Source organism: Periophthalmus magnuspinnatus, chromosome 7 (genome assembly GCF_009829125.3).
Source record: "Periophthalmus magnuspinnatus isolate fPerMag1 chromosome 7, fPerMag1.2.pri, whole genome shotgun sequence".
NCBI classification, from domain to species: Eukaryota; Metazoa; Chordata; class Actinopteri; order Gobiiformes; family Gobiidae; genus Periophthalmus; species Periophthalmus magnuspinnatus.
In genome coordinates this window covers 15904494-15923276 of record NC_047132.1, presented here as the reverse complement: position 1 = coordinate 15923276, position 18783 = coordinate 15904494, and the positions used below count along the sequence as shown (strand labels likewise).

At 36.6% G+C, this 18783-nt stretch overlaps 1 protein-coding gene across 2 annotated transcripts; it reads left to right on the top strand.

The window, feature by feature from the left end:
• The first annotated feature begins 4863 nt into the window (after positions 1-4863).
• Positions 4864-8094, top strand: rps21 (ribosomal protein S21). 2 transcript variants are annotated; one of them, XM_033969725.2, is made up of 6 exons: positions 4864-4923; positions 5335-5409; positions 5795-5858; positions 6019-6090; positions 7649-7704; positions 8047-8094. In XM_033969725.2, the coding sequence occupies exons 2-6, from the start codon at positions 5360-5362 to the stop codon at positions 8054-8056; spliced, it is 252 nt and encodes an 83-aa protein (XP_033825616.1). In that variant the 5' UTR covers positions 4864-4923; positions 5335-5359; the 3' UTR covers positions 8057-8094. The 2 variants fall into 2 exon arrangements, with proteins under 2 accessions (XP_033825616.1, XP_033825617.1); XM_033969726.2 differs by lacking the exon at positions 8047-8094 and having other exon boundaries at positions 4886-4923; positions 7649-7708.
• Positions 8095-18783: the final 10689 nt, after the last annotated feature.

Genomic DNA, 18783 nt, shown 5'->3' with positions numbered 1-18783 from the left:
GACAACTTTGCCAAAATCTATGGACAAAACCAATCACTCTTTACTTTGTATAGCCCCATCTGGTGTTGAATAAAAGAACTACAGTTTGCATGTGCTTGTGACCAATACAGATTGTTGTCACTATACATTTCCAACATCAAGCACTTTATGTTAGCGTGTGGACCTTTTCGTTATGGTTCGTTGTAACAGGATCGATTAATGTATTGAAAATAAAATAGCAATTGCCATTTTGGAGAAGCAGGCAAGGAGAATATATTTGGATTTGCTGCTCAAAAGACAAATTCTGTTGTGATTTGGCTGAAAAAACAGAAAAAAATATATATATTTATAGAGCCGAACAAGCCAAACAATAAAATGTAAATTTCCATAAAATTTAACTCAGTCTTCTGTCAGCGATGTTGCTCCTGCCAACTTCTCCAGCTCTCATTTTATGTGTAGTATGTCACTGTTTTTAGATGTATTTTAACATTATCATTCATTTTGTATATTGAATACAAACTTGCCTTAAATATCTTGAAAAAATCTATTGAAATTTTTTGCCATATTTTATGAGAGATTTTAATAGCTAATTCTTAAATTTCTGTTAAATGTATAGAAACGGTACCAGTTTGCATTTCATTTGCTTAAAACAGGAACCAATATGAAATGCTGTCCATGGGTTTCAGAATGACAAAAAGTTAAGACCATTACCATATCAATCAAGAAAAAACTGCATGTTCTGAATGATTTATGTCCTCAAAATGACACCATTGGAAGATGAAATCCATGGATCGGCCTTTTGCCAAGCATCAACTTTTTTGGTCATATAGTCTACCTTGTTTGGTTCCAAGACTTTATGCAAATGTGATGCAAAATTATAAATTATTTTTCTGACAAGTATTGCATTTGTGATCAGATTTGCGATTACTGTTTTGAATATGATTCTGTTCAAAGTCCACATTTAAAACAGATCCAGAAGAGTTGACCAGAAGACTGAAATACAAACTGACAAACTAATACAAGAACCACGTTTCAGAACATGTTTGTACAGATGTAAACTACAGGGTTAACAGGTTTTTTTAATGCAGAATAAGACTAAGGGTATTTTATTGTTTGTGGAGGAACTTATGTTTCTTTAAAAAATGCTTTTTTAATTTAATTGTGATTAATCTTACGGTCCTAGCTTGTAAATTGACACCACAACAATCCAGTCATGATCTTCTGGGGGCAAATTTACCAGGCCTAAACCAGGGTATTCCCCAAGGACCTGTATGTCGGCTTTGACAAGGGGATTGAATATTCGTCTCTGCAGTGCCATTGATTTGTATGCTGTCAATCAAATCAATAGCATGAAAGTCACGGTGGGGAGATTGTATCAACCGCTGTAATCCATAAGAGAAAATCAGTGTTGGAGAAATTGCAGCTTTTTACCGCAGTGTGAATCAGTTTTTCATTAAGACTGAGTAACAATTTGTGCATTGCGTTTATGCTAATCTTAAGTGGTTGTTAAGGTAAATGTGAAATTATAGCCCATATATTTTAAAATGTGAAGAAGACATTTTATGCTATTCAGGTATTTTCCATTAAACTATAACATACTTAGAGCCATATTTTACATTTTGTTCATGGCAAATCACAGTATTGATTTAATAGTATATGTAATAATAGTAGAAACAGAAACAGCTGTGCCCTGTCTCTTTATAGTGCAATTTTACCATAGATTTTAACGTATAGAATGTAGCAAAGTTTAATTTATGATTTTATATATATATGAACAGAGGCAGATTTTTTTTGAATAAGCAAAAGTAAAAACAGACAAGTGGGCAGAGATAGGGGTACATGAAAACAGACATTTTCAGAGCACTCAAGCCTCAAATTCATGATGATAATGCAGGATTACGCAAACATAAATGAATGTATCTAAATACAACTCAGAGCAAACTTATATTGAGAGAACACGATTATACCCAGGTTAAAAGCTCATAAAAGTCAGTCTTAGATAATTGGTCCACTTTAACTGACTTTTTGAGCTTCCAGTCATTTTATGTTGCCTATACTTTTATTTCCCTCTTCTGTTCTCCCTAACGTTCACACATCTCTGGTAGGTTATGCATATATTTGTGGTAATCCATGAAGGTCCTCTCTGATTTAAAGTTTATACACTTTCTTCACTAGTTTCATTCTGATCAATTCAGGGCTCCAACTGTTGTCACTGCCCAGCTAACAACAAGCTGGGCAGTGACAGCATGAATACTTTTTAGTTTTGTTTATTTAAATTACTTTATTAAGTTATTTTTGCAGGATTAATTATGTAATCATATGCCATAGCAAGGATTTAAACCTGGGATGTTCAAACTTCACAGAGTGCTCATATTGAAAAATATACTAAGCAAATTCTATTTGAAGCAGTTCAAGTACTTTGCCAGTATGTGTACTTTTCTTGATTTTATTTTATGGCATAATTCTAACGCTGAAATCCTAGCATAGGCCTGGGTTTTAATGTACGTGCACCAGGCAATGGGACATGAGGGCTATGTAAAATAATCTTCACTTTGTTTCATGTGCATAAGTCTCCCCCTAGTGTGTGAAGGGGGAAATGCAAAGAACCATAGCTCTGTAAATGTAATATTTCAATATGGCAAATGTGTTCATTGAAATGATTGAGTATCTGAAATGATATGAAAAGTATCATTTTTGCACATTCATATACATTAAGCTCTGTATACTAATGTTTGTATTCTATGAATCTGACGTTTGCACTGTATGTTTTATGAATATAGATAAATGGTGTGTGAGGTTGGAATTGTTAGTTTATATTTTGAGAAGAACTTTTTTTCTTCAGGTAAGAAGCATATTATTCTACCAGTAGAGGGAGTAATGTTGATATATAATTTCATGAAAACATTCACATCAAAGTATGTGGAGATAAAGTTAATTGTCAATGTATACAGGTTAATTGGATTATTAGGTCAATAAAATGTTGCCAATAGGCATAAATTGTAAATATGAAACTCAACCTAAAAGGATACAAAAAAAGTATTTAGGTGGGTTATGCTTGGACTAAGTCCCTCACATTCTACTGTTTAATGTATTATACGTTTGAATTTTTTATCAAGTAAAATTAATCCAGGTCTAAATGAATACCAAATGACCAAGAAATGCCCACAACCCACTTGTGACTAAAATACTGCATAATGAATAATGCATGTACAGTCATTTATGCCTTTTGTTTCCAATACAAATATAAATCTAAGCAAAGTACGGAGCTTGTAAATAATAAAACATTTATTTGTGTACAGCGAAGTCTTTTTCAGTTGTTTGTGAACTTCTTTTGCCTGGTATTGCCTAACCACACACTCTACATCACACATCACACTCTAGTCTATATTGTTTACACTGCAGAGGACATATTTAAGGGATCTACTGTTGCACAAAATGCATAATAATGAAGAAAAAATACATATAAGTTGCACTGGACTATAAGTCGCATTTTGGGGGAAATTTATTTTACAAAATTTGACACCAAGAAGGGAAATTTTATCTTTAAAGGCAAGTTAAAATAATAACAATAAAATAGAGAACAAGAGGTTGAATAGCAGTGCAGCATGCTAACATGACACATACACAACTGTCTGGTATGTTAAGGTAAGATATTAACAGTTAATCAGATAAGCTACGCTAATGTAACATATGCGGCTTTATCCACAAACACAAGAGACACGAGATTTCTTTTCACTGATTTTTACTGTGGTCTTACTTTTTCATCACGGTTCACACCGTAGAACTAGCAAACACATAAAATCTAACATAAGCTCTGGCTCATATTACATATACACACAAAACTGTATATGAACGCATGGAAAATATATATACCACTTTGGCCTGCTAGTAAACAAACCAGAGAACGCAAAACTTTATATTTTACTTTTTAAGGTGAATAATTTTTGGGTAGAATGCAGAATTTTCTATTTCTTTTTGTGATATTTAATTATTTAAAATGATGTCTGTGTAATCCTTAAGTCGTTCAGGTCTGATCCATAGTAAAAGAAAAATTAAAATCTGTCAACTGGACAAAAAGCTGTAGGAGTGAAGACGCTGCTCATCCAAGCCGCTTCTTCAATTCTGGTCAGATTACCGGTGGACACTGCCTTATATCTGTCTGAAGGGAGGAACTAACTACACTGAAACTAACACACCTTTTGTTTACACTTTCTGTATGTAGGCTAGGTCTAATGAGCTACACTGTGTGTGAACTGTGACTGAGTCATACTTGGCATAATCGTTCAGGCCCCTAATGGGTGCTCTCACACCTATTAACATACTGGCTACCCCTACTGTTTTCTTTGTTTTAATTTGAGTTTCCATCTCAAAGCCACTAACCACTGCTCTGAAGATAGTGAGGTACAGATTTTAGCCATTAAAAGAAATGGTTTCAGGGGAGTTAAGGAAACTTTTATCAGGAAAGGCTATCCTTCTTTGAACAGGAAAGGGGGGCTTACACACATGTATCTCCTATCTATAACTCCATACCTGAATGATTATTTCAAGTATGACTCAGGCACAATTCACACTTTAATCAACTTTACATCCTTAATCATGTTTTTTGCATTCTTCAAACAAGAAAATATCATTGTAATAATTTATTATATATGGGTAAACAGCCACCACAATTTCCATTTAAAACTTGACATCAACCCAAATTATGATTAGGGTATAATTATAAAATATACATCAATACGTTTCATTTTATATCATTTATTAATTCAAACTGTTCTTTAAAATAATATGTATTTCCCCAAACTAAGTGGTTCCTCCTTTATAATGTGAAAGTCATAGCAATAGTAATAGCAACAGTAGACCACCAGAGGGCGACACACTCTAAGACATTATTTCTCCTTCCGGGTCTGCTCCTCTCTCTTTCCTGTCTGCCATTTGTCGTACACGGTCAGTATTTGCAGCGTTCTCGTCCTAAAATACATAAAATCACTCTTTAAATCAGACCAACTTCTCCTTTCAATTACTGTATATTTAGTTGAAGTTGTTAGCCAGTTGTATCTGTTGTTTGCGGCTTTAATTAAGCTACTAAAAGCCAGGATTCACGGTTGTTGAGGTTTTCCCCAGTCTGTCCTGCCCATAGAGGCACATGCGGTCGGAATGTTAGCTGCAAATGCTAAAAGCTAATGCGATATATATGATATACATTTCCACAGCAGAATTATTTTATTTATATATATATATATATATATATATATATATATATATATATATGCGCAGTGTGATCATAGTTATTCTAAACTGTCATGTCATTGTCACTAATCGTATTCATGCGGTGGTTCTTATTTTTCTCTTTTGCAGGGGACCCTCCGTCTAAACTACAGACATGCAGAACGACGCTGGTGAATTCGTGGACTTGTACGTCCCACGTAAATGGTAAGTGATGAATGGAAATTATACATTTACGTAGAACTTTAAAATTTCTAATGTATTACAAATTGTAACGGAAATATTTGTCTAAATGAATCTATGACTAGATAAGAATTTGTAAACTTTTCATTTTATTATATTATATCCATTTTATATGGATAAAAACTGTAAGGGACAGAGTGAAACGAAGTACAATGTTCTTCAGTCACTAGATAACTTGTACATTTGTATTGTACTTTGCTTTAGCATTTTACAACATTGCAGTGTATGTAATGTGCAGTCCTCTTACAGTGTGGGTGGGAAAGGGGGTTCTAATTTTAATTCTTTTTCTACACCCTAATGTCCAAACATATATTTGCCAGAGTTGTGATTTGTTTCTGTTTTGGTGCAGCTCTGCAAGCAACAGAATCATTGCAGCTAATGACCACGCTTCTGTCCAGATCAACATTGCCGAGGTAAAGCAGACACATGGAATAGTTTTATCATGTCAGCAGTCTGAAGCAGCACTTTAAAAATGGGGACTTTAAATCCTTTTTGTCACTGTTTACATTTCATGGCTGAAACTACTTAATCAGTGCATTCCATATTAATGATGCAATGTGTGTTGTGCTATAGGTGGAAAAGTCAACCGGTCGCTTCAATGGCCAGTTCAAGACTTATGCCATCTGTGGAGCCATCCGCAGAATGGTAAGGGCTTTTCCTTTGTACAACTATATGGTTAGACTGGTCTGTGTGATTGAGGCAGAAAGCCTCACTATTTTTGAAATGAACCTTCAAATTAGGGCTGCGTATCATTAAGAAGTTGCCTATACGATATATACTTTGATACATAGGCCACAATACTATGCATATCTCGATATAGAGCACTTTTGATACGATACAAGATATTTAAAACCGATTTGATATGATTCAGTGAAAAATAAAGGCCTTCAGGACCCTTAATGATCTGCCCCATTCTTACAAAAAATAATCATTGATGGTGCATTTATCTTCTGTTTATTGAAAATGAATGAACATAACCAAGTGCATTTAGTTTGAATTCTTCTAGTTCACTAAACAGTTACTTTGGTCAGTATTAATCATTCACAGCTTACACGAGCTCAACATTTACATGTTTGTAAGGACAGATAGACATGTTGTGATTCTTTAGAGCAGTTAAACTGAACATTTGTTAAGCCACTACCTGTCCAATGACACCTATTTTAATCATCAAAATGGTGAATATATCAAATGTATTGCATAAACGAGTGTTTTCTAAATAGGCCACACAATTGTAGCGCTGTGAAAGAATAATTTGGTAAAAACACTCTTGGCTATATATCGATACAGCAGCCCATGTTAGCAATACTGTATCATCAAATTAAACAATACTATAGAGCGATATTTTTGCTCACCACGATTTCAAAATATGGATGTCGGAGATGTGGTTAATGGCGATGTAGTGGTCCAAGCTGTTGCGCGTCTGGTTATCCTCCCATGTCATGATTTCAGCTCCTGAATGACAATTTTTGTCTCGCCTCACTGTCCCCAATGTACAATGAAGCTCTCCTGTCCACTAAAGACTTCGGGCAAATGATTATATACCTTACATAGTATTTGATATCAGCCTGTTCATATGAATGATGATTTGGAATATCCAAATATTGTTGAAAATCGTTTTAATAATGCATTTGATCTATAATTTTTTACACTCTGAAGGTGCTTTACAAGCATTCAATCACAATAAACTTGGTGGTGACAATCTACTGTTGTAGCCACTGCAGTCTGGGCTAAGCCAATGGATGCAATGTTGTTGTAAAACGGCACCATTGGTTCCTCTGACCACCACTAACACTCACTCACACAACACATCCATACTAGGCAACGTGGGTGTCTTTAAGGACAAAACATTTTTCACTGGAGCACTGCTACTCACAACAATTTTTTTTTTTTTTATTGCTTGATTTTATTATCCTTTTTGACAAAATGTTTAGTCTGTTTTCGAAGACAGTCATGCTAATGTAGGAAATAAAATGTACCTACCATTTGACTTGGACACTTCTTGGACAATGATTTTGTATTCGGTAGTTCGGGTGATTGGAAAGGAATGTATTTAAATATAGTATTGGGAACATGGATATATTGTTGCATAGTTTTGTTGCTAGCTAAACTGTAATAAGTTATTTCTATTTAGTATACTCTCACACAATTAAATTTTGGAGACTTGATTAAACTGAGCCAATCTGGCATTTTTTGTCATTGACAGGGAGAGTCTGATGACTCCATCTTGAGGCTGTCTAAAAATGATGGCATCATTGCCAAGTAAGTAAAGTCCAACTATACATTTCTTTTCGCCGCTTAATTTTTATAGCATTGTATATACAATATTTGAGTAACGACCAATACACCATGCTCCAGCTAAGTCAGAAATAAAACCCTAAATGGTAGAAGTCATATGCTTGGCTTCCATTGCTGAGTGCAAGTACAGTGTAGTGGCTTGGGCCCATGCTAGGCAGTGGGCAATATTTATTCATGCATGTCAAAACTGTTAAGATTGTATTATATATTTATAGAATATTGGTCAATAATTTTAAATATTCTTTGACATAAAATCCAGTTGCTGCATTTTATTCTAATTGAACCCTTTTGGTTTTATCCTCACAGAAATTACTGAAGATGTCCCTGGAGCTGTGGAAATTTGTTAAATAAAAATGGAAAAATACTTGGCCTGTTTGTGTTCTGTTTTTAGCACAGATAACCAGATTACTTGCAAAGGGCAAGACCCACACAATGATATTTGGCAAAATACAAACTTGATGTGGGCCAAAGTAGAGGGGCAGCAGAGCACATTTTTACAATATACAATGATGACTTCCACAATTACACATTCTATGTTCAATCAGTATAATTTTTCAGTAAAAAGATGTATAATATCAATTATGAAGTCTCCAGCAGATGGCAGTGTGTGACCTTGAATGTGCCAATTCTCAAAAGGACAAATAACTACAACTCCAGCTTCAGATAATTAGGCAATATAAAGTAGGAGCACAAAACCATATGAGAAATGATCATTAGATAATGTATGCTCTGTGTAATGCACTTTTGGTATCTTTAAAAGATGTTCTGTACATCCAGTGCATTGCCATTATAGTAAGATGTGTATTTCCTAAAAGGATATTTGTTTTATCAACATGGAAAACCCTAGCCCTGTTTCCAAATTGTTTGTTCACTTGCTGATATAAAGAATATATTTAACATTTGCAAATTTGGGGGAATTAAAACGATTTTGAGCTTACCCTGAATTATACCAACCTTTAAATTACGCCTTATGAAAGCAAGAATACTGTAGACCAGTATTTTTTTTTGCAGTGAATATTTGATTTTATATTTGACTTTCAGAAAACCACCAGAAATGAACTAGACTAGACTGAGCTGCACCAAAAAGTAGTCATATCTCCTCATGCTCACCTGCTTTGGCCTGTACCTGTCCATTGCCCTGCCTTGTTATTCTCCATGTGGTCTTTAGGATAACCACAGAGCCAGGACGTCCCAACATGTAGCCCCCTCATCAGAGCAGGTTTACGGGCATTTTCCCACACAATACTGTCACTGCCTCCAGGAGAAACGGCCACGTAGGCTATTACAAGCATTAGGATACAACATGTACTTACAGTCCATGGGAATGTCATGATGATTACTAGATGTCTCTGGTGTTCTTTTTTGGGGTTGATTTTATTTATTTTTTTTAAGACAAAAGACAATAAACTAGTTAAGATTTACATCAACTAATCAAACAGCATAATTTCATGTATGAAGCCAAATTAAAGGTGCACATTGTAACTTTTCTGGTGTAGCCGCTTGTCTCCAACGAGGTGCCAAGAATATTCCACTGTATGAATAAACCAGATCTGTCTTGCAGTTATTCAGTTTGCTTTTTATTGCTAAAGAACACTTTGACAAACATGCATACTGTGAGTGGGGTCGCTTCTCTATAGATTTGACTTGTAACTTAGCCTGGTTAGCTTGAATGCTTTTCAAAACAGTAGAGCATTCAAGGCAAATCAATATCTCCATGGAAACAAGCAGGTCTCTTAAGAGTTTTTGAGACTTTGTAGTCTATTATATATGTACATTTTTCATGGCAAAATGTAAATTATAAGTCTACTTAACCTTTACTTGAATAATAATACTATTATGGGACAGTAGGGTTACAACTCACAAAATGCAAACGTTGTTAGATCCATCCCCACAACCGCTCGGCATGGGATATGAGTAAGTCATTTTACACATCTGACTGTTACCAATATTGATCGGCAGCAACACCTTTTCAGTCTGGTCCAGGGCAGCTTTGACAAGAAGTAGTTTAACACCAGTGTGTGACCAAGGAGGAGCAAATGACAAAATAGTGAATTTAGTGGCTACCAGAATGTGATTATTATTTAATTTCTGGATATTTAAGATTATTTAAATGACATGAAAACCAAAAAACCTGATGTGAGTAAACAGAGGGACCATGATCAGAGAGAAATTAGATTATTTTGCTGTTTATATGTCATTTTAATTGTCTCATAACTCTGACAATAATCAGATTTAGAGTGTGCATGTAACCGCAGCTGGTGTCTAGAACATTTCTATCTGAATTGAATGCATAGGATTACTTGGTACCATTTTATAATAACTACACCATAATTAGCCTTAACAAAACATGAGGAAATAATGAATTGACTGGAAAGTGGTAGCCAGCTAGTTCCAATCAGTGGGACAGTCAGAGTATTTCAGGTGTAATGTCATGTCTATGAGGTTTTTGCCATCTAACTGAAAGAGGAGCTTATACAAAATATCTATGTTATCATCTCTATTTTATTTATGAAATGTCCACATTTTGCAGTGGATGCATCAATCCATTAATTGATAAGAGAAGATGAAAGTCATATATATTAGGATGCAGGCAATCACCATTAAACAGTTCGGGTCTTTACAAGAAGCTAAATCTCTGTCTGCATATGGGATTTGCTTGGTACTACAAAAGGCTTTGAGTCATACAACTGCCTGAAGTTTTTTGGTGTTTTGCAATTTTATGTCATTTCTGCCCACATGAACTCCCATAGTTGACACAGACAGGTGATGCAGGATCCATGGGGCAGGGTTGTTGATGTCCTGCATGTGGGAACCTGAGTGGCAGGAAGTGTAGCCTTGACTTACTCCCATATGTCAGACCACGGGCAATCCACGGGAAATCCCAGGCACCGTGTCTACGTACAATTAGGTATTTCTTCATGCTTTATTACAGCATGGATAAGTGTAGTTATTAAGTGTTACCAATCATTTAAATTTAAGTACAGTTACTATAATTAATTTGTAACAATGTGTAACAATAGTTTGAGTTGATTTCTAGCATTCTGTTCAAGGTGAGGTCAGTGATTACAGAGGAGAGGTGAGCTGCAGTTCCCACATATTACGAGGCCTAACAGTCCCTCATTCTCCCACTTAGCACTATAGTACTGCTAAACACAGGCTACTACAGTTTAATAGTACTACTGTGGACATACCCGTAGATATCCGCAGAGCGCACTCACTGCTGGAGCCTGTTATTTAGACTTTTACTCCATCTGATAAGGTTTTGTCTGATGTCTTCTGTCACTACATCCACCAATCTCATATTTGTTGTTGATTTAGGCCTCCAGTTTCTTCATTCTTTTTGTGCCCATGTGAGTACCATCCTCTGTGCATGTCCTAACCATATGAAACTTGATTTGCTTTTTTAAGTGTGCTCACTATTTTACAAATGATGGCTTAAATTGCACAATGTTATACAATTATGTTTGAACAGATTTAGAAAGTGAATTGTTGGATCATAACTAAATATATGTACCAAAATACATTTTCACATTCAGAATACTCATTTTGAGGTATTGCATTTAGTTATGGTTAATCTTTTATTTGGTGATATTCAGAATACAATTACTTTCAAGAAATGAAAAAAACAAAAACAAAAAACACAGAGCACTTCTTCTGTCAGTGAATGCAATACTTTACAAAATACATTCCAATGCAGTTATTCAATATTCTGTAAGTAAATAGGAATATGTTCAAATTAACAATGCCAAAACACTGAATATGGATGGTTATAACACACGAATAAAAATAGGCAACATTGTGAGGACTTTTCACTATTCCAAAGATATAATAATTTGCTAACTTTTTAATTGCTATGGCAACCATCTCAGTCTATAGTCGGTTCTTCTGAAACCCACGGATAGTACAATTGAAAAAAATTTTTAAAAGTACATCAAAAATCTCTACCCAGTGTCTAGTAGTGAGTGCATTCCTAACCTCCCCTCCCTCTCTCTCCTGCAGTGGATCAGATAGGACTCTTCAGGACCCTCCAGGAGCAGAGGGAAGGGGTGCAGCACTGGGGGCCAGGGAGGGGCTGCTGTTCGGGGATGTTTTGGGTTGGCGAGGCCCTTGTCTTGTGGAGGCAGGTACGAGCTTGTCCTTCCTTTGTGCCGTTGAACAAAGGCACTCTCCTGGTGGCCCTCTCTCTCCGTCTCTCTGCACCTCTGATGTCAGCTGTTTACCCACGCTGCCAGTTCATTCAACCCTGTGTGTGCTGCCACCAGACTTGGAACAAATCTGTGCATGAAGAAAAGTACTTACTGTACTTAAGTAAAAGTACTTTATGTATTCTTAGATGTTAGTATTTTGTTAAAAAAAAAAAAATAGACTGTACTGCGATTGCTAACAGTATTGCAGCTGCTAATGCAAATGCTAATGGGACATAATTTACAAGAAAAGCATTGAAATGACAACCCTCTGGTTTATGGGGAAATGCTTTACACTAATGTTTTATAATTCTGGTAATTATACTTGATTACAGAACTACATAAAGTATATTTCTATAATATTATTATCAGTAGAGAAACAAAGGTCATTGGATCTAAAAAGTTACTACTACTACTACTACTACTACTACTACTACTTCTACTACTACTACTACTATACTACTACTACGTCACTTTGTATAGTTTGTATAGAGGCGTGATCAGCTCTATCAAACATAGGCATAGTAATAGATTAAGCACACACTTTTACTGAGAGGAAATATCTGTTTTCAAGTTAGAAGTTCTTTGTAATCCACTGGTTCCCTCGTCTCCCTCCTCCTCCCACCTCTCTGCACTAGTTCTATGTTAGATTTAATTACATTGACTGATAAAAATAACTCTGGATTATCCCTGTTACTGTCACTCTTAAACTTTTGCTACACTTTCTGACTGTTTGTGTAATAGTGTGATGATTGACCCCTGTGATTGGCCCTTTTGGCCTCGGGACGTCCAGAGAATTGTCCCCTGTGGAGAGTCAGCACAGTGGGGAGCAGAGGACAGACCCCCACCCATCACCCGACTGGCTCCTCCCACTCTGGAATCTGATTATGTTATCCAGTTAATTCATGAACAATTGTTATCTGGTGAATTCATGAACAATATTTTAGAATGTTTTGATAAGCTTAAGTTCATCACGCTACTATCAAAATCTTGAGCAATACAAGAAAAAACAAAAGAAAATCCATAACAAACGAGTAAAAGAGTCTTGGTAAATAAAAATCTACATACATTTTAGAAAAAATTATATTGATCAAATGGATAGCAAAAGAAAAAGAAAATCAAATAACAGATCACACAACAGACAATATGATGAAATAAGCTCACACTGTGGAACATTCCAAGCAAAACAAAAACACCTCCATGGAAACAAGCAGGTGATGGACCATCCACCAGAAAAGTTCCATTGTGCACCTAGAAAGTATTTTGATGATTTATTATTATACATATAGGCCTACTTTTTGGCAATGAACAGGGAATGTTGCAATTAAAATGTGAACTAGTAAAGTGCAGTCTAAGGATCTAAGGAGGATAGTTACAAAACCACAACACTAAGTGACCAACATAATCACAAATCTAAGCTGCCATTATTTCCTAGAACTATGGTTACTCTCGTAGTTACACCGCCTCCACAGTCTTGTACCTCTTTCACTTGATTTACTCCTGGTCTATTTGCGACCATTAGGGGGTGACCGGCTCCGCTGATGGGACACTTCAGCGTTTCTACAGCGACCTATCCCATGCCTCTCTTGAAGTCTCCGTGGAAACCAGGAAGTAGATTAGTTCTGGCCTAGGGACAGAGAAAGGCAGGATTAGTGAGGTGAAACGACTCTTTTGCTTCATTCACGGCTCCTTTTATGGATACAACTGGAGCCTATCAGGCAGTAGTGGTCTATCTGAGTGGTTCTCCATTAATTAATAAATTGCTGGTTCAATCCCAGGATACTTTTGCTGTGTCTTTGAGCAAGACACTTCATCCACCTTGTTTGAATGTGGTGTGAGTAATTGATAGACACACGGCTACAGAAGGAACCAAATGTGAAGGTACCAAACCAGAGTAAGACAGTATATTTGGCTGTTTGTGGAGGAAATGATTGTGCTTCAGATTGCAGCCTTTGTGATTTGCTAATTTTGTCTATTGAAATTGCAATTCTGATTTGATTGTGATTAATCTTGCAGTCCTAAAATGTGGACAGGGGATGAATATTGCAATTTAAATCTATGATTCACACATACTTCATCACACATACTGTATAATTGTGATCCCACAGGGAAATCTGTCAGGACCACAATCCTGCCACAGTGTAAGATCTTTTAGTCATGATCTAACAGGAAGTCATCCACACAAATCTAATATAGGCCATTAATGTTGACAATATAACTTGTAAAAACCTTGCCTGCTATTATAAATGTGTAAATACTGTATACACTGCACTTATTTATATGACAGTGGGTATATCGATAGCCATATTCAATGTAGCCGGGACAACCAGTGTTTTTTTGTTGTTGTTTGTTTATATATATATATATATATATATATATATATATATATATATATATATATATATATATATATATATATATATATATATATATATATATATATATATATATATATATATCCTTCAATAGAACTACTATTAATTAATATTGCATTCTCTATAGCTCTGTATTTCAATGTTATATAACAGGTATCTCTGTGCTACACAACATCACAGAGGTGAGTTTTGGGGCATACGAGTTATGCAGACCAACTTTTCTTGCCATTATTATAGAAAGGTCAACATGCCAACTGTTCTACACAGAAGAAAATGTGGGAATTTAACCCAAGACCACAATCACATCCATTAGCTGAATTAAAGGATGGGCCAAATGCAGACCCTCCATTCCTCTACTACTTGACTCTAAACATAACTGTAACGTAAATAAGTGAAAGTTGTGTTAAATTTATAGAGTCTTCCGGTCCAAGCTCATTTTCTGTGTCCAAAGGAATGTAGTGTGTGTTGCTGAATAAGGTTTGGAGTCATAAAACAACAGGAGACTGATCCCCCCACGTTGTGAGGGAGAGAGTATCACCAACCAGCAGGCAACCTCATAACAGAGAGTTGATTCAAATATATACATGTAGTACAACGATACCTGTAAAACAATATGAATTCAACTGATATATTTTCTATAGTAAAACAGTGAATTCACTATTACTCAAACAGAGAAAAACCGTAACTTAGTAACTTATTCTCTCACTCTCCCGATCTAAAAAAAAATTAAATAAAAAGAATGTGCTAACTCCAAGCCAAGAAGTCTATATGCAACTTATCTTGAAAAATTTGTGACAAACTGTATGAAAGATGTAACAGTATCAAATTCGGACAGCGAGGCTTTGTTCACAATTGCACAAACACAGATCCTTAGTTTCCTTGCTCCTTAGGGACATTACATTGACTTACATTTATATCCTGGAGACTGATCCTAACCTTAACCTTAGTCAATAACCTTAACCTAAACAAAGCCTTACCTTAATCTATTTCAACCCATATTTGAATTTTAAATCATTGCTCAAATAATGAAGGATTTACGTTATGGGGTCCTGATTTTTTACCCTTAATTTGCGACTAAACCTAGACTACAACAATACCCAACCACTTGTACTTTCCCCAGGGATCAGAATCTAAACTTAACCTTGACTAGACTAGGAGTCAGCTCGGACTATATCTGGACTAAACCTCAAGTCTTTATCAGGACTTCCTAAATGTCCAAGTTTTGGACACACTAATGTAAATGACCATTCAGTGTTTTCCATGAGCAAAATTTGTCTTGTCCCAGTACAGCTATATTGTAGAAGCAGCTCAATATACGTCCGCTGTGTAATATGTGCATTTAATTATAAAGCGTTGTACTATTTGATAAAGAGGAAATGCACCGTTAGCATGCTAGTTGTTGTTGCCATTAGTGTGACTGCAAAACTCTGCCTCTGAAAGTTGTGAGAAGTGCTTATAAAGTCAATGTGGTGAATAAGGATGCTCTAAATGCATAAAGTTTGGGCCATTGCAAACCATTTAAATGAACTGTGTTTTTCACATTTTTAAGACAGTAAAAAAAAGCCTTTAAACTGTGCCCTCCTCGAACTGTCGTGTTTCCTGTCCCAGTGTATTATGGCTGAGTGTATATTAAAGTGTATGTTCACCTGAGCAGGTGTGCTCTCTGTCATCAGCTCCAGAGGTTCCTGTGCTAATTAGACACTACAGCTGTGAGAGGAGGCATGAGAAACACAGCACTGCCACACACACGCACACACACACACACACACACACACACACAGCTGCTACACTGCTGTGAGGGGCTAGGCCTGTTATCCCCGTGATTCTCCACCAGGGGTATAGGAACCTCTGGGTGTATGCAAAGGAGGTACAGGTACTTGGAGTAGATTCAGATTTTAAAATAAGTTAAAACTGAATAGTATTTGAATAAAACATGTTATTTGTAGAACATTTTACATCCTTAGGAGTACAGTATCTGATTTTTACTGTCTTAAAAAGGTGAAAAACAGAACTAGTTCATTTATAACAGTTTGCATTGGTCCAAACTCACCTTGTGCATCCTAATCCATTCACTGTGAGTTTATAAGCGCCTTTTCACAACTTTCAGAGGCCAGAGACGAGTTTTGCTATCTCTAACAACAATCTCTAACTAGCATTCTAACAGTGTACTTCCTGATTACTGAACAATAAAATGCTTCATAATTAGATGCAGACAGCACACAGTGGACTTATTTTGACCTCAAGAGTGGCTTATACGATATCATGTACAGGACATTTAAGAATGTTTTGGAAGATTTTGGAAAACAATGGTAAGAATTGACAATTTACCGTGGAGTATGAGATGAAGTTTAGAGGGTGCCTGTTGAAAAAAGAGAGGTAATGTAAGTTTAGACATGTAGGAGCACGTATTAATGCTATTATGAAATGCTAAAAGTAGTTAATGATAAATTGATTTCACTTGGTGCTTAGTGTGTAATCAGTGCACCTGGTCAAACATGATTACAGTAGCCTAGAGTGCTTCAAAGAACTTCATAACTCTGCACCAGCTATCAGTAGAAACATATCTGTCCTTTCTTAAGAGTCTGACCTTGCAGCGATTTCACAGTTACAATGTTTAAAGTTCTTTGTTGATAATTGGAACAGAAACATGGCTGGTGTCCCGGTTGACCCTTGATACACTAGCACTCCTGGTGTCGAGTAGTTTGGCCTTTGGGGATTTTACCAATAAACCATGTCTGTGGGCCCCGTGACCTTTGACCCTCACTTTGCTGTTCCCTGATCCAGAAGGAAGCGCAGGGCGAAAAGAAAACAAGTCTACATGTGATTTGGATGTGCCCATTTGCTCTTGTAACAAAATGTCATGATTTTAACTATTATTTGGAATGTATGTTTGTTGCTAAATATGCACTGTGTAACTTTTCTTGTCTCCATGGAGATGCCTAGATTGTTATACTGTATGGTCTTAAACATATTTATCTCCAAGGAGGTAAGCAGGCTCCCAGGTTACAGGTTATATCTGTGGAGCAGTGACCCCCATGAATGCATGTTTTTCAAGGTAGGTATTACAAATAAAAACACCTAGATAAGATACATTGGGACTTAAACCTTGGAGCATCTGGCTGTGAGGTGAGAAAACTAACCACTAGTGCTGCTAAGCCATACGTCCACAGAACAGAAGAGGTACTATCGTGTATGTCAAGGAGGGCCTCTTTTGGCATAGAGTCCATGTCAGATTTGAGGCAAGATTATTCCATTATTCCACCGCTGAAGACGGCCCTGCTGTGAGCGAGGTATCAGGGTCGAGATGAGGAGGTGACGATTGGAGCTCATGCAGATCGAGATGAACTAAATCAGTCACAACTGTCCCGGGACAGATCAACAGAGATGTGGCTTTTTACATACACCATTGCAAGAGACGAGGGAGGTAAGATCCAAGTAATAAGACAGTGTAATCCCTTTTTAGCCTACTATAGAAGATTTCAACTCTGAATGTATAGTGCATGCATATAGATAGGTTTAATGCCACAATATGGAACATTCCAGGCAAAGCAAACACGGAGACAAGCAAATGGCAGACTCTCAGTTCAAATTGCACCTCTAACTTAACATAAGGTATCAACCCCTTTGTGATTCCTGGAGATTTATTCTCTGCAATTCATCCTTCAATCTGTGCTGCTGGAGCAACCTCAGGCCCTTATAAAAACATACATTTACATTTTATTCTTAGTCCCATACTGATAAGATAAGAACCTTCTATAATTTTAGTGTTGCAACAAAAAGTACAACTACATCTAAAAATGATAACTATGCAAGATAAATAAGGAGCCACAGTTTTCTGTGACTTAAATCTAAAATGATCCATCCTTCTCGTCACTGTGTGTGGATATTTGGTGAGTGAATTTGAAGTGTGTGTGGCCCCTGTCCGCATTTGACTTTCACACCTGGGTGCTTGGTTTTAGGGGGGTCAGGCCATTTGTTGTTTGGTCACTTGTGTTTGCTATGAAGGAATGAGGGTTTAATGAGACTGTAAAACTGGCACTGGACTAAACCAGGACTGAACCATGACTGAACCAAGCCTAACCGATTCCACAGTCTAATTCAAAACGTCAGGATTACATTAAGTTGAGCTCAAACAACCCGATTAAGTCTTATTTTTCTATTAGGAGTCACAGTAATAGAAACAAACCAGAGTAAACAAAGCCTTATTAACTGTTGTCCCAACCTCTCCACGTGGCTTTGGTAATTCTTAACTTTTTTCTAAAACAAAACGCATTACTTTTTAAAGCACCAACCCATGCACTCTAGTCGATCTCTCTTTAGGGGGAGCGCTGGTAGAGCTTGTGCCCTCCTCCTGCCTCTCTCGCTCGCCTGCGCAGGCCGAGGGGGGAGGTCCATCCCGCGGGCCACAGAAGGTGCAGCGACGCGGAGCCAGCACTCTGCGCGCAACTGCCTGGTCGCACTTTCTTCCAGCGGGACTTCGCTTT